Source organism: Pleurodeles waltl, chromosome 6, assembly GCF_031143425.1.
Source record: "Pleurodeles waltl isolate 20211129_DDA chromosome 6, aPleWal1.hap1.20221129, whole genome shotgun sequence".
Taxonomy (NCBI): domain Eukaryota; kingdom Metazoa; phylum Chordata; class Amphibia; order Caudata; family Salamandridae; genus Pleurodeles; species Pleurodeles waltl.
Genome location: NC_090445.1, coordinates 1,376,876,037 through 1,376,898,063, shown reverse-complemented (window position 1 = coordinate 1,376,898,063; position 22,027 = coordinate 1,376,876,037). Strand labels below are relative to the sequence as shown.

The 22,027-nt window shown below is 45.1% G+C and overlaps 1 protein-coding gene across 1 annotated transcript in view; it reads right to left on the bottom strand.

Annotated features, from left to right (window-relative positions):
• Positions 1 to 22,027, bottom strand: part of IGSF21 (immunoglobin superfamily member 21) — a 1,171,165-nt gene that overhangs the window by 218,387 nt on the left and 930,751 nt on the right. Inside the window, exon 5 of the mRNA XM_069240687.1 lies at positions 2,191 to 2,306. Within this exon, the coding sequence (XP_069096788.1) occupies positions 2,191 to 2,306 (116 nt within the window). The remainder of the gene's footprint in view (positions 1 to 2,190; positions 2,307 to 22,027) is intronic.

The window sequence follows — 22,027 nt, the reverse complement described above, 5'->3', positions numbered from 1 at the left end:
ACAAGTGCTAGGGCAGGGTGCATTGTATTTACAAAGTTGGACCTACATTTTTAAGTCCTCATAGTGAAGCATCCAAAGAAAGTGCCCGTGGAAATGTGCAACCTGTTAAGCACCAGGCAGGGCTCAGGCAGGTCCAGGCACATCCAGTTCCATGAGATAAGCTGGACAGTTGCAGAGAGGCTCCTGGAGCTTGTCACACAATCACACATTGCTCAGGACTCACTAAAGAGGGCTCACCTATTTGCATTCATAACAGGACCTTTCGTATTGCAAAATGTTACTGCCACTGACTATGGAGGACTGACCAATCACACTAAGCTCTGGGCACTTATTACGGAAAGATCACCATTCACACACGCACCTCAAAGCCTCTGCAATTTTTAAACCATCAGTTGCAGAGTGCTCTAGACACCACTCACACGGGGATCAAGTGAATCACTTGGGGATTCTCCTTCAGCTACACTGTCGTCAGAAACTCATAATAGCATTCTCACTAATCGCATTGTTTTCCAGACTCTCACAAAGGATGCTTAACCAGTTGCACAGTGCCACAGGCAGTCACCATGAATGCTTAACCAGACGTATGGTGCCACATACCCTCACCATGTGCACCTTCCCATTCGCAAGGCGCTCTGGATACTGGCTATGTGGGCCTCAACAATCCCACGTTACTCCGGATACTTTGCAGGGGGTTTCAGCAACTGAACAGTTTTGCACACTTTCACCATGGTGCCTCAACAAAAGCGCATAAACTCTCAGCATGGACGTTGCACCAATCTCGTGGTGCTTCAGACCCATACAACAATGACCCCAGAAATCTCAGTTACAGATATACACCATGTGTGTCTCACTAAATACTATTTATTCCAGGCAACCCTCAATGTTCACAATTAAACCAGAGGACTAATAAGGGACTCCAGCCTTTGTTGTGCATCTGATACCCTTTATGGAGGTATCACCATTTGCATGGAGCTCTAGACACTCACAATGAGACCTCACTGTGTGCACATGGCTGGGAACACTCATCGAACTGTTTCCATGCTTCCATGTTCCTGAACACTCATCAGTGGGGGCCTATCCTTTGGCAAGAATTCTGAGAAATTCACAATGGGGTATCCCCGATTTTACAAGAGATCTGGAAAATCAGTATGAGGACTCACAGTTGGCATGATGTTATTAATAATGACAATGGAGGATTCACTAGTCACAGGAACTATTGTTTGGTCTCATCATTCACTTAGGGATCCCCACTGTGTCTCCCTGAAGATGTGGTGCACTGAACACTGACAACAGGGCCTCACTATTAGTGCTGTGCTACTGATGCCGGAGGTGGAGGCTCTACCACTTACTTAGTACTATTGATATGCACTGTTGGACCTTCATATTCACATGAGGCTCCCCATGTAATCCATTGTCTCTTCCCTTTTTGCACTGGATATTTTCCAATGGGCCTCACCATTAGCATGGTGCTAGTGATACAGCTGATGGAAGATTCTTCACTCACTCGGTACCATTGACACTCACCCTTAGATCTCACATGCATCACTAGGTCTTCCCAATATTGCAGTGCATCAAATACTCACCAAAGGGTCCTCACCATTGGGACGGTTTTACTAATACAGAGGATGGAGGATCACCACTCAGTTGTCACTATTGATATTCACTGTTGGATCTAATAATTGAAAAGAGTCTTCCTATGTATGGAACACTGTGTCTTCCCAATTGTACGGTGCACCAGGGCCTCACTGTTGGCACGGTGCTACTATCAGTGGAACATTCACCACTCACTCTGCACTATTAATACTCCCTCTTGGATTTCACCATTCACTGAATGATTCCCATAAGAATCACTGGGTTTCCCCAGTGTTTCAGGGCAGCAAAAACTCACCAAGAGGGTCCACCATTTGCACGGTACTACACACCCTGAATGTAGGATTCACCAAGGACTCCGCACTCTTGAAGCTCACTGTTGGACTTCACCGTTCAATCGAGATTCCTCATATGGTCCATTGAGTCTCCTCAGAGTTTTTGTGCACTGGCCTCACCATTGGCATAGTTCTACTGATACTGGCAATGGAAAATTCGCTCTCACACACACTATTGATACTCACTGTTGAGCTTCACCATTCATACAAGACTCTCCCAAAGGCACCATTGATCCCCCAATCTCGCGGTGCTCTGGACACTCACCATAGGGGCCGGCTTCCCTCCTGAAATGATGCACACCAGCGTAAAGTTCTGTGCCTGGTACCTGCTGAAGGGGGCTGGCGATTCTGCGGCGATTACTGATATGGAGCCGGGTGGAGCTGTGCGGGAAAGAACAAACATACACCTCAATCAACCGCTTTGCATGGAAGGACAATAAATGTCAACAAATGCAAGATCAGAACAGCAATCATATTTTTGAAAGGGAAGAATCAAATCCTTGCTCCTTTAATATGCATCATCCAAGAATGCTGCATATATTATTCAAGATTTAGGGGGAGATGCGACTTGTAGGACCTAGTTTAAAAAACATATCTAATTGCACCGTGATTCTACATACCTTGCAGCTTAATAATCATCAAATAGTAAAAACAAATTTCCCCAAAATTGCATGTTATGTGATTTCAAGTAACTTTTTTAGGTGAGAGCACACATTGTAAGAAAGCCTTCAGTGATACCATCGAGAGGCAGGTATGCACAGGAAATGTCCAACTGAGAGCCAATTTCCACTCAAACCACTCTCCTGCTGGGATTTCACGAGATTTTTTAATGAAAAATGAATAGTCCCCTAAACAAATGGCACACTACATACCAACAAACCACGTTTCGCTATACAAGTGTATGTTGGCAAAATTATGAAACTTCACATATTTTAAGAGAAAAAATACACATTTTCACACACCGCTAGTTATAAAAGTCCTAAGTTATTGCTTCATTAGACCTTTCAACTTTGTGCTACTGGAAAGCTCCAAATTCATGATTAGGAGATATATTTACCCCCACCTCTGTTGTAGTGCAGCATTGAGTTGAGAGCGGTCTGGCAGTGTGCAGTACACTTAGGGGCAATGATATGGAATGGACCTCCCGTGGTCCCATATCTGCCTTTCCGGCGGCCTTTCAATGTCAAGGACCCCGCCATGGAAAGGCTGGCGGAAAGGCAAGTCAGCATGGTGGTGCTGAACTCAACACCGCTGTGGTTTACCACAATTTACTGCCACCAACCTGTTGGGATCCATTATCCTGGCAGTGGGGGTGGTGTGCTGGCAGTCTGACCGCCAGCATCATAATGTGGCAGTTGGATCGCCAAGATTGTGGCGGTTCGTCCCCCACCTAGGGTACAGCTGTCCATGGACTGCCGTACTCGTAACCGGGCCCTTAGTTTGGATCCTTAGAGGATGTATTCTGAAACCTCTGAGTAAAACCCAATGTACTGCATTCATAGTAATATCATTATCCCTCTGCCATGTAAGTGTGTGGTAAAATCGGTTAATGCATGCCCTCCAAGTGTGTCCTGCTTTGTGACTGGGCTGACACAGTTCTTCACTGAAGAATCACCCTTGAAAATGCACCCCGCCCCCCACCCTACCATTTGTCTTCAGGAAGGATTCTTTCAGCTTGTTCCATCGTGGCCTCACCCCACATCCTACATCATAAGAAATTTGATTTCAGCTGTTTGTCCTGGAAGTTGGAATCAGCATTTTCTTTCACCACATACTGGTTTTCAAGTATTCCAGCTCAGTGGACAGTTAGCAAATCCACTTATGTCTTTGGTACAATGCCTCCAGATGTCTCAAAAGACACCCACTTCTTTATTGGCGTTAGACTTTGGTCGAGATCAAAATATATTATTGGATCCTATTGACAATGTATAATTGGAGCATTTGCCATTAATTTGGTCTGCCATACTGTGCTCCACATGAAGTGGAACAGAAGCACCGATAGGGTTCTGACTACTAGGTCTCTCTCTCTTCCTGTTCTGTGACTATCAATCACCCTGGAGTAGCTGCATCGCTCCAAACACAAGTACCAAGAAGGTGCCCAGGACAGCCTGCTTGCTCTTTCTCTTAGAGGATCCATGCTGTATGATTAAGGATAAGCTATGTTGGCGGAGGGATCTAGTGGTCTAAGGAGAACCTTGATGATGGACTCTAAAGGACAGGTGAGCAGCCCTTGTGCAATATAGCAAGTTAAACAGGACATAATGATGGAAACGTACAGTGCCTGTTGACATATGATGCCTAAACAAAATCCCTTGTTATTCCATGTGGTAAAAGCACAAAAATGTATAGTATATGAGGATGTTTTCTTAGCACTTCGTAAAGAGCACGTGTCTTCGGAGTCACTAATATGCTTAAGTTACAAGCCCAGAGTCAATGGGAAGATGCACATTAAGTAGCAAAAGGTTTAAACCCAGTTCAGAATAAAAATGTCTATTTACTTGAAATTCAAGGCAGAGTTAATTTACAGTGTTTAGAAATAGCAAAAACAGTGGTGCTAAGCTCTATACTAAAAACAAATTCTAGTTGCCCCGATTACTGTAACTTCTACAGTTGGGAGACGCAATTAAGTCTTTTTCGTGCTCTGCAGTAGGGGCTGAACCTCACAATCTACCTTGAATTTCAAGTAAGCACGTGGCAGCTGGGTACTTCAAGGTGTTCTAAGAGGTTGGACTCCCCTTTAGTTCGCTTTTGGTTACTAGGCATCAATCCAGCAAGACAAAAACTTCCTGCTGGAGCTGTCCCAATGGGTCCCTTTAGCACAACACCTCTTGATCAAAAATACAAAGGAGAGAATGTGCCCTCACCTCTGCATACCTAGTGTGGGCGTAAAGGTTGACAGAACCAGCTTGCCTGAATAACATTTAGATTTCTTTGGTAAGTTGTAAGGACAGACAGAAGCCCTCCCACCCATCCCCCCCTCCCACAGTAAGGCTGCATGAGGTGGAATGTCATTTTTCAAAGGGGAGGATGAACCTAGTTGGGCCCCTGAATTATCCTTTTGGAATAAGGACATACCTGTAGTGGGCCGTCAATGTAGTCCTTCCAGACAGGCCTTCTGTCTGTTCATGATTCCATTCTTCTTATCACACACTAAGGAGATCAGCAGTGCTTCATTTCTAAATATATAGCTACCAGGGTCCAAGGTATCTCTTAGGAGGCCACTGCTGCTTATGTTTTTTATTGTGTATTAAATTGCTAAACTAACAGCAAAAAGGGCAGAAAATTGGCAGAAATGTCCACCCTGTGGTGGTAATTAAGAAGTTCTGATGTCAAGAATTACGTGTGGGTGCCGGGCACCAGTAAACACCAACACAAGTTAAGTTATGGTGATAAGGGTGTTAGGCCTACTACAGGGGCCAATTGAATTTTACATAGGAAAGTCTGTTTTCTCTGCATGTCCAGAGATTTTGTTCAGCAATCGCCGCCCTCTGCCATTTTTCTTGCTGTAGGATCACCCATTTGATTCACAGCTGACAAACACCATAGTCCACCCAGATGACAGCTCTATGTGTTTACTTACCAAGCAATTGGCATAAAAGAATCAACCATGATCCGAAGGGAGTAACCTCCCTTGCCTGGCTATTGGGTAACTGCATGTTTGGTTACACTGCAATAATTGCGGGTGTAACTGTACTTTTCTCGTAAAGTGAGGTCCACAGACCCTTTTGTGGAAAATACATAATCACCCATTCCCCATAATTCTTCTTTTCCAGCTACCCTTGATTGTGTAGTATAAATGTGACAGCAAATGGTTGAACTCCCTCCTCGATTATTGCCTGAATGAGCGATTGTGACTACCAACTAGATAACCAACCTAGGTGACATGACTCTCCTCCACAACAAGGCAATGCAATTATTCTGTATAACCAAATAAGATATTATTGAGATGTCTGGCTTGGGATTGGCATACATATAATGCCAGTTTAAGCCAGTTTCACCACTTTTCCCGCACGGGGCAAGTACATAAGAGCCACTTTCATGAGTTGTGTGTCACCCCAATTATAAAACACAACCATTGCTGCTGCCCATGTGTATAGGAATGTGTAATTTATCTAGACTTTCACGAGCAGCACCCAAAAACCTGTAATGACCCGACAAGTGTTCCCTGCACATTAGAATGACATCCTTTCCATTTCTCAGAATGTGCCAAGTTGAAAGATGAAGTACTGCTCTGATCCTTGAAGAGGCGCCTGTCTTCTGGAGGACAGAGACTGGGTGAGGTTACAGCCCATTGAGACAACATCAGAGGATGGTAAGCACATTTCTGACCCCACTTCCTTCGCAAAGTAATTCATCATTTTATGGAAAAGGAGTAGAAAGATGTGGAGTGTCAGGCTTTCCTGATCTTTCCTGGCAATTTGGTATTTTCCAAAGGTGAACCCTGTTATTGAAATCATAGGGCGGTTGCGTGCATTGCACGCAGAGGGCGCAATAACTGCTAATCCACTGGATTGCCCAGTTGACGTAATTATCTGAAACATGCAATTTTCCTTTCGACCTGTTTTTTTTGCAGCCCGCGATTCCAAGCATCTCATAAAGAATTAACAGTCGTTCCTTTCCAACGTTAAGCACTGGGAGGAATGAATGGGCCTCCTTGCCTGACCAAAGTTAATTACCAAGTTCCTGTTGGGCTCTTTCTTAAAGCTTGATTTGTAATAAAATGTCCAGTCCAGAACAGAAATTACAATGAGTAGACCAAGCGAATCAGATGTTGAATGCACTGGAACATCTAAGCAGTACATTATAAAGATTATTCTGTAATATTTTTGTCAAATACAGCCTTCGACATTCTCTATCTGCCAACAATGAGGCACACAACAAAATACAACAAAAAAATACAGAAAGAAAAGAAGAACGAAAAAAACAAAAAACAAAGTAAGAAAGAAGGAAAGAGAATAAAATAAATGAGAGAGTAATACAGACGTATAAACAGAGCAAAGGAGGAGATATTTCAATATAAAATGATCCAAAATAACTCCATATCCAATTATATAAAGTTCTGCATCGATGGAACATCACTTGTAATAAGGAAAAAAATGTTTGAAATCTCTTCCAACAAGAAATCCTCACTTTGCCTGACTTTTAACTTCCAGTGTTGGAGTAAGCCTTTCGTGGCCACCTTTTCAGCTCTGGTTGGAAATCCTTGAATGCCTGATATTGTCTATATAGGGTATCATTGCGAAGGTTTACTAAACCAAATAATTCTTGCAAGTCAAGGCTAAATTATTATCTTTGCTTCAAAAATAAATTGTTCCAAAATAAGGAAACCCGTCCTCTGAACCACTGCGTGAAATAGAGTCAGGACTCATGTCACATGCCCTGCATACATCTGAATCCACCAACCACCGTCAACTGAGGAGTACAATATTTTCTGAACACAACCCTCTCTACTAATTACAGCTAATCAAGGCATAACCGTATCACCGCTTTAGGAGATGATAGATGATGTTCCTGTGGAAACACAGTTGCATTTGGGGCAGCAGACTTGGGTGGACAAGGTGGTGAACTCCTTGGGTGTGGATATAATTATACAGAGATCCATCACTGACGTCTCCATGGATCCATTTGAACCTTGCTTTTGTCAAATCCCTCTACCCTAATGCCATGTGCACTGACAAACAGTTGGCGGAATAACGACCGGAGTTAGTTGGCTTCCACAGGGTGAGGAATTTTAGTAATATTTTCCCATCTCCTTTAGGTTCTCTAATTTTAGACGAGTACACTTTTTATCAACTTGTAACATGTTAGCAAATGTCTCTTTAGGAAGACAGTCTTACGGAGAATTATTCCTTTTCACTGCACATGAGAACACTTTTAGGCATCATCAGACTTCTACTATGCCTAGCTTCACTTCCCTGACCAGTGCCAGTGTCGTAGGTCCCTGTGGTTTCAAGTGGAAATGGCTCATTTTCAATTCATAGCCCTTTATTCAGCCCTCCCTTTTGTGATGTTTAGAAAGGGTAGCTTTTCTTCACTGGGAGGACAATCAGGTGTGCTGTTATTTAGATGATTGACTAATCTCTGCTTCCCCCTTTTTTGAAGGTGTTATTCTGAGGGTTATTGAAGCTCCTCAGCTGAGGGCTCCAATTTATTGGAGTAAGGTTCTGTATACGGATTATGTTTCTCTAAAAATACAGAATGAGCATTATTCAACTTTAAGATCTGCCCCAAGATTTGTTTTCATACAGGACATGGCTTTAGATCCAGGGACTGATGTCAGGCCACTATAGCCATTTGGCTCACCCTGTACCAGAACACCCTTGTCAAGCATCTCTGGAGTTATAGAGATCACATGACTGTCGTACAGGGCTGTGGTCTTGGTAACCCAGGATATCAAGTTAGTCTTAAAATGATAGATCACCCCAAAGCATTTTCAAATGTCTGAATGTCTTAAAAGTGTGTTTCTTTCACCACAAAGGAACTCTTGATACGGTTGATACTCCAGACTCATGTCTGTGGTGCCACTCACTCACATGTAAATTTAAGGATAGGAGTAACGGCTACATGTGCCAGGTATCCATTCCTCTCTTGTTCTTGCTTCCTTCTGCCTCCACTCAATCTCTCACTCTTTCATGACTTTCCTCCTTCTTCCATGTTCCCCCTATCTCTCTAAACTCTCCTTTCTATACTCCACTTAGCTCCCTCAACTTCCAATGTTCCCTTGTTCATTTCAACTCTTTTCTTTGTTACCAATCCCTTTCCTCTACAATGGATTCCCTTCTCCTTCCAATGTACTTTTTGCTCTTTTTTCAGCTTTACCTCCTTTTACTCTGTTCCAATCTCCTACACTTGCTCTGCTCGCCTCGCTCACCATTTCCTGGAAATACTCTATCCTCCATATCTGCCATGCTCCCTGGTTTCATTCTGTTTCACTCCTCCCCTTTCTTTAAAATGCTCTAGTGTGTCTCTCCATGCTGCTCTTCCCTTTCTCTGTGTGTCCACATGCTCCCCATGCCCCCTTATACTCTTGTGTCTTCTCTTCTCTGTATCTTTCTACTTTTCGCTGCCCCCCCCCCTTGCTGCACCTCTCAGATCTCTTCCTTTTCCTCTGGATCTCTGGTTTCTGGTGGCTGTCCCAAGGCGTGGCTTGCCTTGGAAGTTTTGGCAAGCCTACCAATATGTACCTTTGTGGGTGTTCCCAAACTTTGAGGCAACCTCTTCCCCCCCCCTTAAATCTGACCATTTCCACAGCAGGAAGAGGCAGGACAAAGTTTTGGTATGGCCACAAATATGCATGTTGGTGACTGTTCCCAAAGTTGCAAGGCAAGCAGTGCCTTCAAATGCCCATTACTATTGCAGATTTTTCCGCACTTGTGATGGGGAAATCCTGCCCCCAAAGAATGCCCTTGTAACTTTCCTGCAGGAGTAAATGGATATTTTCATTTGTAAACTTACATGTATGGTCAAAAATACCTTTGTGAATAAGCTCCAATATCTCCCACTCTGTCTCATTTCACTTGCAATTCTTTCTCTCTTGTTGTATCCTTTCACCTGCATAATCTCCCTTATCAGTGCATCCTTTCCTGGATATCAGATCTCCCCCATCTATTGCTTTTTCTCTGTTTTCCATTACAGTCCACTATTACCTCTCCCTGCATTACCGTTCCCCTTTCCCTTTCTGCTAATCTCCAAGCAACGCTAACATTTCAGATTTGCACCCTATTATCTATCTCGTCATCTCTCACTTTATTGTCCTGTGTCCTTGTAGTGGCTCTCCTTCATCTGTCTCTCTCTACCATATTGCTTTACCTTCCACTCTTTCATGCACATAGGGGGATATTTACAAGCCACTTGTTACAGGGCAGGAATGCACCATATCTACAAGATACGGTGCATTCCTGTTCCTTTCCCCCCTGCACTGGTTAACAAATTGCTGCCTTGCGCCAATGCAGGCCCCGTGCACCATGGTGCAAGGCTGTCTGCATTGTAAGTAGGATTGTTTTTGTGCAGGAAGGTGTGCCTTTTTCTATGTGTGCTGCAGATGGCAACATACATAGAAAGAGGAAATAACGAGGAGAAATAAAGATGGTTCTCTGCATTGCGCCTGCCCTGGGGAGGTAAACAGTTTTGGTGCAATCCCAAGTTTACAGATTCTTGTAAATCTGGGAATGCATCAAAACCCACGGGTGTGCGTGGGGAAAACCCACACCAACTTCCATGGAACACCTCCCTGACACAGTGTAAGTCAAGAAGCGACTTGCGCTGTATTGCCTTACACCGTATCTACAAGGCCATGACAATCCACTCAAAGTGGCTTTGCGTGGCCTTGCAGATATGGGCCTGCACTATGCACCACCGGTGTGTCACAAAAAGTGATGACCCGTTGGTGCAAGGAGGCTTCTAACTATGCCCCATAGTCTTCGGTAGTTCCATATTCATACCTGTATATATAGCCAATCTCCCCTCCTCTCGCTACTTTTCACATTCCTCCCTCAACTCTTCCCTCTATCTCTCTGGTTTTGACAGCTTTATCACTCTTTACTGTACCAATATTTCTGTCATTTCCATCAACTCTTGACCCTTTCTTCCTTTCTCTGATACTTCCTCGGTCCATAAGCACAATTTGTTCATCTTTCTCCGTTCTTCCACGTGTCTCTCAACTTCTTTCTGGCTTCTGCTCTTAATTTCATTTGTTTTTTTATTTTTGTAAATATCGCTGCCTTTTCTCCGCAGAGTCTTTCATTTTCTCATTTCTTCACTGAATCCCTCCGTCCCTTTGGTACCTCCTCACACCACTCCCACTGCAGTCTCTGCCTCCTCTACCTGGTACTTCCTCCTCTTTTTAATCATCTTTTATATCCTTCTTCTGCCTTGTCTAGTTTCCCCTTCCTGCTGCCTCCACCCAGCCCACCTAGACCACACTTTCCTATTCCCCATTCTAACCAGTATCTTTCCACTTACCTCTCACCACTCCCTCTATTCACTTTCCCCTGCATCTCTTCACCCCAGCCCCTCTTCACTTTCCTCGTCTGCCATCCTCTACTGTATGTCTCTAAATCCTTTCCTGCACCCAGCTCCTCTCTACCAGTCTCACATTTTGTGCTTCCCCGATATTCCTCAGCCCGGTTTCATTTTCTATCAACTCTCCGTCTATCCTTCCATTTCCCCAGAGCTCTCCCATCTTCACTCTATCCCCCCATTTATCTTTTGCTGTCCCTGTTTTCATTCTTCGCGAGTTTCTGCACTCCAACCCTCATTCACGTCACTCTCCAGCCAACTGATCTCCCTTGCATCTTGCATGTATTTCAAGCATCTCATCTCTTTCACTCTCATCTCTTCAGTTTTCCCTGTATCGTTCAGCTCCTTTTCATTCCCTGTCCCTGTATCTCTCTGTTCTCTCTGTGCCTCTTCAGTATTCTAACTGTTTCTCTCCGGTTTCCTTTCTTTTCCTTCTGTATCTCTTTACCGCATTAATTTGCTCTCCTCTCTAGTCTTTATCTCGCCACTCTGCCGTGTACCTCTGCTTTACTCTATTGACCACTGCAAAGCTCAATTCGACCCCGCATCTCTCGATGTCTCCTCGTCCCTCCGTTCTTGCTCATACAGCTCAGCTGTCTCTCCTTTCTGCCGCCTTCGCGCAGCTTGTTTTTTCTGACACTGGGTCTGAGGCGCCCCACAATAAAATGCCGCGTCAGGGCTTCTGGGAGGCTTTATGTACAGCTGTGACAGCTCACAAGAGCCAGGATTCATCAGCGGTTGAAAGTGCTGCAGAGAGGCCCACGGCAAGACAAAGCCGATGCAATTTCATGTTTCCGCCATTGTCTCTCCTGTTTTCAAGAGCCCTCTCCGAGTTTAAGCTATCCTCGCAGTGCCTCGAGCACCGAGCTTCGGCCTTCTAGCACGTTCTCCCGTTCCTCGCTCGGGCCTCTGCATCACGCTTCTTGTCTACTCGTATCAGGCGCAGCACTTGATACGGATCTCCCCAGAGTGACGCAAGCAGCAAGCTTCTTTTCTTCTGCCAATCACGCCACAGCCGAGCTTCCCAAGTCACTCCAAGTGACACCAGAGCCAAGCTTCAAAACCCCTCAAAGCAACGACAGAGATGAGCTTCTCATCCCGCCAGAGGCACAAGAGCCAAGCTTCCCAAGCCTCTCCCAGGTGCACCAGAGCGTGCGTCCTAAGCCTCTCCCAGACACACTAGAGAAAAGCTTCCCAGGACACACAAGAGCCAAGCTTCCCAAACCACTCCCAGAGACACCAGAACAAAGCTACCCAAGCCTCTCCTAGAGGCACCAGACCCGAGCTTCCAAACCCTCACGACAACGTCAGGGATGAGCTTCTCATCCCGTCAGAGACACAAGAGCTGAGCTTCCCAAGCCTCTCTCAGAGATACCAGCGCCGAGCTTCCCAAGCCTCTCCAAGGGGCACCAGAGCCGAGTGTCCTAAGCCTCTCCCAGACACACAAGAGAAAAGCTTCCCAAGACACGCAAGAGCCAAGTTTCCCAAACCACTCCCAGAGACACCAGAACAAAGCTACCCAAACCTCTCCTAGAGGCACCAGACCCAAGCTTTCAAACCCCTCTCGGCAACGTCAGAGATGATCTTCTCATCCTGTCAAAGTGGCACCAGTGTCAAGCTTCCCAAGGCTCTCCCAGAGACACATGAGCAAAGCTTCCCAAGCCTTTCCCAGAGTCGAGGTCCCCAAGACTCTCCAAGAGACAAAAGAGCTCAGCTTCCAAGCCCCTCACAGCAATGTCAGAGATGAGCTTCTCATACTGTCAGAGGCATGAAAGCTGAGCTTCTCAAGCCTGTCTCAGAGACATCAGAGCCCAGCTTCCCAAGCCTCTTCCAGATAGATACAAAAGAGAAGAGCTTCCCAAGCCCCTCCAAGACACACAAGTGCCCAGCTTCCCAAGCCTCTCCAAGATACACAAGAGCCAAGCTTCCCAAACCTCTCCTAGAGACACCAGAGCCGAGCTATCTAAGCCTCTCCCAGAGGCACCAGAGCCAAACTTCTCAAGTATCTCTCAGATAGACACACAAGTGCCAAGCTTCCCAAGCCTCTCCCAGACACACCAGAGCTGAGCTACATGAGCCTCTCCGAGAGCCACAAGAGCTAAGCGTACCAATCCTCTCCAAGCCAGACAAGTGCCAAGCTTCTCACTTCTCTCTCAGAGACATAAGAACCGTGCATCCAAGACTCTCGAAGATGGGCAAATGCAATGCTTCCGAAGTCTCTTCTAGGGGCACAAGAGCTAAGCTTCCCAAACTCTCCCAGATACACCAGAACCAAGCTTCCCCAGCCTTTCTCAGAGACACTAAAGCCGGGATTCCCAAGCCCCTCCCAGATACACAAGAACAGAGCTTCCCAAGCCTCTCCAAGGCACACAAGTGCCAAGCTTCCCAAGCCTCTCACAGAGACACCAGAGCCGAGCTTCCCAAGCCTCTTCCAGTGACACAACAGTCAAGCTTCTCAAGCCTCTCCCAGATACACCAGAGCTGAGCTTCCCAAGCCTATCTCAAGTACCAAAAGAGCAGAGCTTCACGAGTCTGTCTGAGAGGCACCAGAGTCGACCTTCCCTTCATCAAACAGCCACATCAGAGCTGAGCTTCCCAAGTTTCTCCCAGACACACCAGAGCAGAGCTTCCCAAGCTACTCCAGGAAAGAGACCCATGAGCAGAGCTCCCAAGCCTCTCCAAAACACACAAGTGCCCAGCTTCCCAAACCTCTCCAGACCACACAAGAGCCAAGCTTTCCAAACCTCTCCCAGAGACACCAGAGCCGAGCTACCCAAGCCTCTCCCAGAGACACCAGAGCTGAGCTTCCCAAGCCTCTCAAAGAAAGACATGTGTCAAGCTTACCAAGCCTCACCCAGAGACACAAGAGCCAAGCTTCCTCAGCCTCTCCCAGAAACACCAGTCAAGATTGCCAAGCTTCTCTCAGAGACATCAAAGCTGAGCTTCCCAGAGACACCACTGCCAATCTTCTCAAGCCTCTCCCAGATAGACACCCAAGTGCTAGGCTTCCCAAGACTCGCCCAGAGACACCAGAGCCGAGCTACCTGAGCCTCTCCCAGAGACACAAGAGCTAAGTGTACCAAGCCTCTCCAAGACAGACAAGTGCCAAGCTTCCCACATCTCTCCCAGAGACACATGAACCATGCAACCAAGCCTCTCGAAGATGGGCAAATGCAATGCTTCCTAAGCCCCTCCTAGAGACACATTAGCCAAGCTTCCCAATCCTCTCCCAGATACACCAGAACCAAGCTTCCCCAGCCTCTCTCGGAGACACTAGAGCCGAGCTTCCCAAGCCCCTCCCAGGTACACAAGAACAGAGCTTACCAAGCCTCTTCAAGACACACAAGAGCAACGCTTCCCAAGCCTCTCCCAGAGATACCAGAGCCAAGCTTCTCAAGCCTCTTCAAGAGACACAAGAGTCGAGCTTCTCATGCCTGTCCCAGATAAACCAGAGCCAAGCTTCTTGAGCCTATCACATATACTACAAGAGCAGAGCTTCACAAGCTTCTCCAAGAGACACCAGAGTCAAGCTTCCCTTCATCAAGCAGACACACCTGAGCTGAGCTTCCCACGTTTCTCCCAGAGACACCAGAGCAGAACTTCCCAAGCCTCTCCCAGAGATACAAGCTTCCAAACTCCTCACAGCAATGTCAGAAATGAGTTTCTCATCCTGTCAAAGTGACACTAATGCAAGTTCCCAGACCTCCCAGAGACACAAACGCTGAGCTTCCCAAGCCTTGCCCAAAAACACAAGTGCCAAGCTTCCCAAGCCTCACCCAGAGACACAAGTGCCACGTGTTCCAAACCTCTTCCAGAACCAAAAGAGCTGAGCGTTCAAGCCCCTCACAGCAATGTCGGAGTTGAGATTCCTATTCTATCAAAGTGACACCAGTGCCAAACTTCCTGGGCCCTTCCATAGACACCAGGGCTGATCTCAGCTTCCCCCTCACAGACACCAGAGCCAAGTTCACAATCCCTTCCTCCCATTCCCACTCCAGAGCTGAACTTCCCTTCACAGAGACACCAGAGATAAGCCTTCCATCCCCTCATCCACACAGTGGCACCATGGGCAAGCTTCCCATCCCTCCACAGAGACACCAATGCCAAGTTTCCCACATTGTCAAGTTTACACCAGAGTTTTGCTTCAGACTCCTTCATAGTGATACAAATGACAGGCTTCCCATCTTTTCAGAGAAACAAAGCTTCCTGGTCTCTCACATGATACAAGTGTAATGATTCCCATCTACACGTAATTACACTAGTGCTTACCTTTCACAGTTTAACTGTGACACTAGTGCTATTGTGGCACCAGCACACTGTTGCCCATCTGCATCAGTGATACCAGTGCTGACTATCTCATCTTCTCACAGTGACACTATAGTTGAGCTTCCTCTCTGCTCATAGTGACATCATTTCCAAACTTCTTTTTCCTTGCAGTAAGACTGGAGCCAAGCTTCCTATCCGTTCAATTTGACACTTGTAACTAGCCCATGTATCCTCATAGTGACATCAGAGCTTACCTATCACTGACACCTGAGCCAAGCTTCTCTTCCCATCATGTGAGATCAGCAGAGGCGTCCCATATACTCACAGTGACTCCAGAGCTGAGGTTCCCATCTCCTCACCGAGGCACAATAGCCTACCTGTCTCCTCACAGAGGCACCAGCTACAAGCGTCCCATCTCCTCAGTGTGGCACTTCGGCTGAGCTTCCATCTCCCTACAGGGATTCTAGCGCTGAGTTTCCATCCTCTCACAGTAATACTAGTGCTGAGCTTGCCATCTACTCACTGTGGCACGAGTGCTAAAGTTTAACCCCTCACAGTGACACCAGCAACAAGCACACTGAACTACAAGTATTCAAGTACTGAATGACACCTTCAAGTCACAGACAGAGGAGGTCCAACCTTCTTATTTTCCAAGGCCCCCTGATAGCATGTGACACTGTTCTTTCCGAAGTCCTGCTCCATACTGTCTCGTCGTGCATGGGCATCTCTGGCAAAGTCTTTCCTCCCTTCCTATCAAAACGCCAAAATCACACCCATCAGCAGCCCTTCAAATTTCCTCTGCTCCCAGGCATCTTCCGTATCCCCAAGGATTGTTCTCAACTTGTTGATTTTCAGTCTTTCCCCAGCCTTTCCCGCAGAGTCTCCATCCACCAACAATAAAGACACTCAACTCTCCGCCAAAAGGCCTGATTATGAGTTGGACGATACTAGGGTAATGGTAAACTTGCATCTCAACTTGCCATTACTATGCAGTAAATCCACCCCCTTTATATGGGTTAATCGCCCCTGGAAGGGGGAATTACCATGTGGGGCTGAGCCTTCTGGTTGTAAAACCACACTGATTTCCCAACTCACATGCTTTATTGCATACATTTATCACCTGCTCTGAGCAGGCAGTAAATATATACCAGTGGTCATGGCGAGGGGCAATGGAGGAGCATGTGTGCGGGGGGTGAGTAAGGGAGGGAAGGGAAAGGTAATTTCTGGCAGATCGGAGCATTGTATGCTCCTCCGTTCGAAAAAAAGGGGGATGAGGCTTGGCTGCTGCTGCAGTCAAAGTCCCATGCGAGCTGTCAAGCTGGGTTTACCAGCTGTTAAAATCAAATGTGGTTCTCTCAGACTCAGAAAAATCGGATGTAGAAAATGCTACCCAACTATAATCAGACAGTGTTAAATTCCGTGCGTTAAGGCCGCTCTGCCTGACTTGTAATCAGGGCTGTAGTGTCCTCTGCAGCTGATATCCAGCGCCTATAACATTGCTGCAAAACATTCAGGCCCGTATTTATACTTTTTTTAGCGCCGCATTTGCGCCGCTTTTTGGCGCAAAACGGCGCAAACCTACAAAATACAATGGCATTTTGCAAGTTTGCGCCGTTTTTGCGTCAAAAAACGACGCAAATGCGGCGCAAAAAAAGTATAAATACGGGCCTGAGTCTTGGAGGTCTCCTGCCTACTTTAAATTATCCCACACAAAAACTGAATTCACCCTAATTAACAGTGACAAACTGCAACAGCAGATTGGGTCTGGCTAACATCGATCGCCTTCTCTCCCCCAAGAAGCAGGTCAATACAAACGCCCAAACAGTTTATTTTCAAAATCAGCATTCTTTGCAATATAAAGACATTACTTGCCCCTGCCTTATTAGGAACCTTTGCGCATGTCCTTTCCCGTATTGGAAGAGGCAAACTCGGTCTCACTAGCTTTACTAACACAACTCTCCCCGAATAAAGACGCCTACCATACCCCACCCAACCGAACCCCCCTGCAATAGGAATAAAAACATACACTCTCACAGGCCTACCTAGTCAGCTACGAGACACTTTCTCGTGCAAGACATGAAGCACCAACCAAATATTCATTCAAGTTCCCGTAATAGTATATGAAAATATATATATTTTTTAAAAGCAGGAATTTTCATCCTCAGCTTTTCACTCTGAAGCAAAAGTAAGCATCCAGACTCAAAGGATTCTTATCCAATATTGAAACTCCCCTCTTCTAAACTCACCTCCCTCCCTGCTAAGTATAGAACTGTGACTGAAGATACAGCATCTGGAATACTCTACTAACTCCAGTTTAAATGTTGTATATTCTGCACTTAAACCCCTAAAAACCTATCTATGATGTATGCACAAGCGATTGTGTATTCAGCCTAATCCTGTTGTAATCCATGTATTGTTTCTGTGACTAAGGGCCAGATGTAGTAAGCATGTACTAAACATTTTAATGGTCATTAATGCTCCAACTCAATATTTGTGAGTCTTAAAATGCCTTTTCTTATGTAATAATCCCATTTTAGGAGTCAGAAATGTTTTCCGACTCCTAGAATGGGATCCTGAATAGATATCTAATGGACATTTGGAATGCGAGTTGTAAATTCTACCTCTTGTTTTGTAAACGGCCAGGCCTTCTGCAGTGTTGACTCTTCTCACTCTATGTAAAGCATTCCACTTTTCCACGAGGGTAGGCCTACTTAAATATGTGTGCAAAAATAAATAAAAAAATAAACAAAAAAACAGAAGGCATTAGTGCTCTGGAAGTCTTTTCTAATGAGATCCAGACACCTCCCTCTTTCACCTGTCCTAACGTGAATTTCCTCAATGGCACTGTGAGGAGTTGCTTTTCAACGAGCAACCCAAGCTCTTTCGAGTTGGTCTGTCCTCGAATGTCGGGCACCATGTATGCTTACGTCTCTGTCAAATTGACGTTCTCTCCAAGCTAAGTGACTGTTTTAGCTCCTTTGTGGTATATGATGTTAATTGGATACAATCTAAGACTGCAGCTTTGTCTAGGGAGGCTCTCGCTGACTACCTTACTCAACTGAACTTTCAAAATTCTAAGTCTAAGGTCAGCTTTTTGATAATAATATGTGACAGAAATGTCTAATGATGGCTAACATTGGTCTTGTTCTCGAAAGCTTACCGGAGACATTACTCGGTGGAACAGCCCTAATCTGCTAGTGTGAGAAAAGGTCAACAGAATTAAATTGATGGTTCTTCAATATTTGTATGTTTCGAATAACTTGACTTTAGGATGCAAAAGATCTAGGTTATGAAAACTGGCCATCCAAATAAACATATTAACATTTGTGTAGAGAAAAGAGGCAACCACTCATTTTACTAAAAATGATAAAACACCTGCATCGTGGCACATTATTGTACACAGATCATAGCTACTGTGAGGTTCCAATACTTCAAAATTCTTGGTATTGGCTTACTGAATGAGGTGAGGCGTTACCAAGGTAAGTGGCAGAACTGCTGTTGCTTGCAACAACAAAATGATAAAGAAACATCACAAACCACCACTGTTCTGGAAGAAATGGTTGGACAGGTGGATTCTCTATCTGGGTCAAATATGAAACGAGCAGAATAGCTTAATTAGTTTTGGGGAACTCAGAAGGAAATTTAATTGCCTCCAAGAAATGTGAAATTTTCAGCTCTTAGTGGCAGTCTGAATGGAAGTACTTGATGAGCTAACATAAGTGATTAACATTTTGACATTCATTCTGTCTGATGATTTTGGAGGGGATAGAGCATCACCACTGTATGAACAGATTAAGCAATTTCATTGGAAGGATTAAGCAAAAACATCAATTACTTAAAGTTTCATCTTGATAACAAAGCTGGAACAAAGATCCTTAGTAGCTGCAATGACATCAGCCTGGACAAATACATCCACTTCTGCAATTCGACATCTTGCCTTTCAAGGAGCATATGCTAAGTATGCTAAGTATTTGGGAAAACTCTGGATGCTAGAATAGAATGTCATTGATGGTTAATGTAAACATATTTTTGTGATTATTGAATCAGTAGTTTCGCAAGGGTGACTTGAGCCATGTCTAGAGGCGAGGGAGAGTATTTACCACTTCTTATGGGTAGAGCATGGGGGAGAGATCCTTCAAATCCACTTGTGGTACGTTTTTCTCAGGGAAGGAAGGGCTGACAGTTATCACAGAGTTTGACACTGTGTGGACCGAGACAGCATGTGCTTGGAGAACTCGATACACATCAGTGGTCTGACAATAAAATATCATTCTTAGCAGGCCATGGACTATGGCGATTTTTGGAAAGCCAGTGGCTATCTTAGATAGCTGGGTATAATTTTCCTTGGGGCCTATGGTGTCTGTGATAGGTAATTGTGATACAGTGTTGCTGCTCCAGGACCTCTCTACACAGATCTCAGATTTCTAGCCGGGATCTATTGCTCCATATGGATTTATATTAATGGCTATAGCCAGTACAAGAAGTATGCAGATAACTGTGTGTTAGCGATAACACAAGTGAAGCATTTCAGAATATTTGTATTGTCTCATCTATATATATATATATATATACATATATATATATATATATATATATCTATATATATATATATATGTATATATATATATGCTAGAATTCTGGTAAACACATACAAATTACCAAGTTAAGGGAACAACATAATCCTAAAGTGTTAATTACCTTGCCCTTCCACATAAGTGAAGTAGAGATTATAGCTCATCTTCAACAAGAGAGTGCATAATGTTGAAGCTTGAGATAGTTATTCAAGACATATGGAGAAGTGTTAGCATATCATGGGCCATATTTATTCTTTTTGACGCAAAACTGCGCTAACGCAGTTTTGCGTCAAAAAAATTAGCGCCGGCTAACGCCATTCTGAAGCGCCATGCGGGCGCCGTATTTATTCAATGACGTTAGCCGGCGTTAGCCGCCGGCGCTGCCTGGTGTGCGTGAAAAAAAATGACGTACACCAGGCAGCGCCGGCGTAGGGGAATATGGAGCTTGGGCGCCAAAAAATGGGGCAAGTCAGGCTGAGGCAAATTTTTTGCCTCAACCCGATTTGCGCCTTTTTTTTCGACTCCCAACCCCCATTGAAATGACTCCTGTCTTAGCAAAGACAGGAGTCATGCCCCCTTGCCTAATGGCCATGCCCAGGGGACTTCTGTCCCCTGGGCATGGTCATTGGGCATAGTGGCATGTAGGGGGGCACAAATCAGGCCCCCCTATGCCACAAAAAAAATACTTACCTGAACTTACCTTAATGTCCCTGGGATGGGTCCCTCCATCCTTGGGTGTCCTCCTGGTGTGGGCAAGGGTGGCAGGGGGTGTCCCTGGGGGCATGGGAGGGCACCTCTGGGCTCCTTCCGAGCCCACAGGTCCCTTAACGCCTGCCTTGTCCAGGCGCTAAAAAACGGCGCAAAAGCGGCTGGATGTCATTTTTTTTGACCCGCCCACTCCCGGGCGTGAGTTTGGCCCGAGAGTGTAAATACGGCGCACATGCCCCGGAGTCACTTTTTTAGACGGGAAAGTAGGTGTCCACGCTAAAAAATGACGCAAACTCCATGGACTTTGGCGCTAGACGCGTCTAACGCCAAAGTATAAATATGGAGTTAGTTTTGCATCGGAATTGCGTAAAAAAAAACGACACAATTCCGGCGCAAACAGAGTATAAATATGCCCCCATATGTTTAAAGTATTCATTCTTGTATGTGCTTAGTTTTTTGGATTTACAAGTCCTATATTGAATTACAGAGAGCTGGTTGCATTGAAATTGCTAGCATATACCCCTTCAGTATTCCAATTAAGTATAAAACCTTCTATAAAAAGTTACTTGCGTTCTCTTTATATTGTAAGCATTCTCTATAACCAACCAACCAATAGCCTATGAATGTAATGGAGCGGAGTGGTGGAGTCCCATGTGTCTGTTTTCTCTCTTTTTTCATTCACTTATGCCCGTTGTTACCACTGGAACACTTGTTTCTTTGTATGTGGTCACTTGTGGAGTTAGTGAGAGATGGAAAAGTGCATCTCTGCCATTGGTTCCCAAGCACAAAGGTTAGTGCATTCTGACAAGCCCTATTGTAAGCACGTACAATGACACCACTGTCCTTTGATAGGGGATAAACTATGTCCACATGTTACATTTTGTCCATCATACCACAAGCCCAGGTGTCAAAACACCTGCTGCACTATTGAAAGCCAAGCCCATTTGTAAAGGACTGATGGAGAGGGACAGAAAAATTGCTACCCATCATCTGTCTCCCAGACTTCCCATTCTTCACGATCTAGAGACACTAAGGAAAGTACAAAGGAAAATAGTACACTTCAATTTTACAGATATTTAACTTATTAAAAAATGATTAACCTGGTCTCCGAACAGTAAGATGAGCATTCACTGTGACAGTTAATTAAGTGGTTCAGTGAGGTATTGTACCATATTATTGAGTTTTAAATAATGTGCAGCAAAACAGTAACAGCAGAAATATTGCCAAGGTTAGTGTATATATCGTAGCGTGTTCTCCCTCCTTTAGTATTGCTCAGCGGGGTGGGACTGGCCTAATTGGCAATCTGGCAATATGACAGAGCCAGAAGGGTTGGTCAAATAATTCAGTCTGTGGTCTGCTTTGTGGGCCTGATTTATGGTCTAGTGGACCAGCCAGTTTCTACTCTTGAATTCCTAATATTATCACAAACAATGACTGCAGCAAAAGGGCCGACTGTAGCGCTGTTGGGGCCCAGTGCGACAATCTTTGTTGGAGTCCTCTTCCAAAAGCAACCTTCTCCATGAATTCCCTCACTAC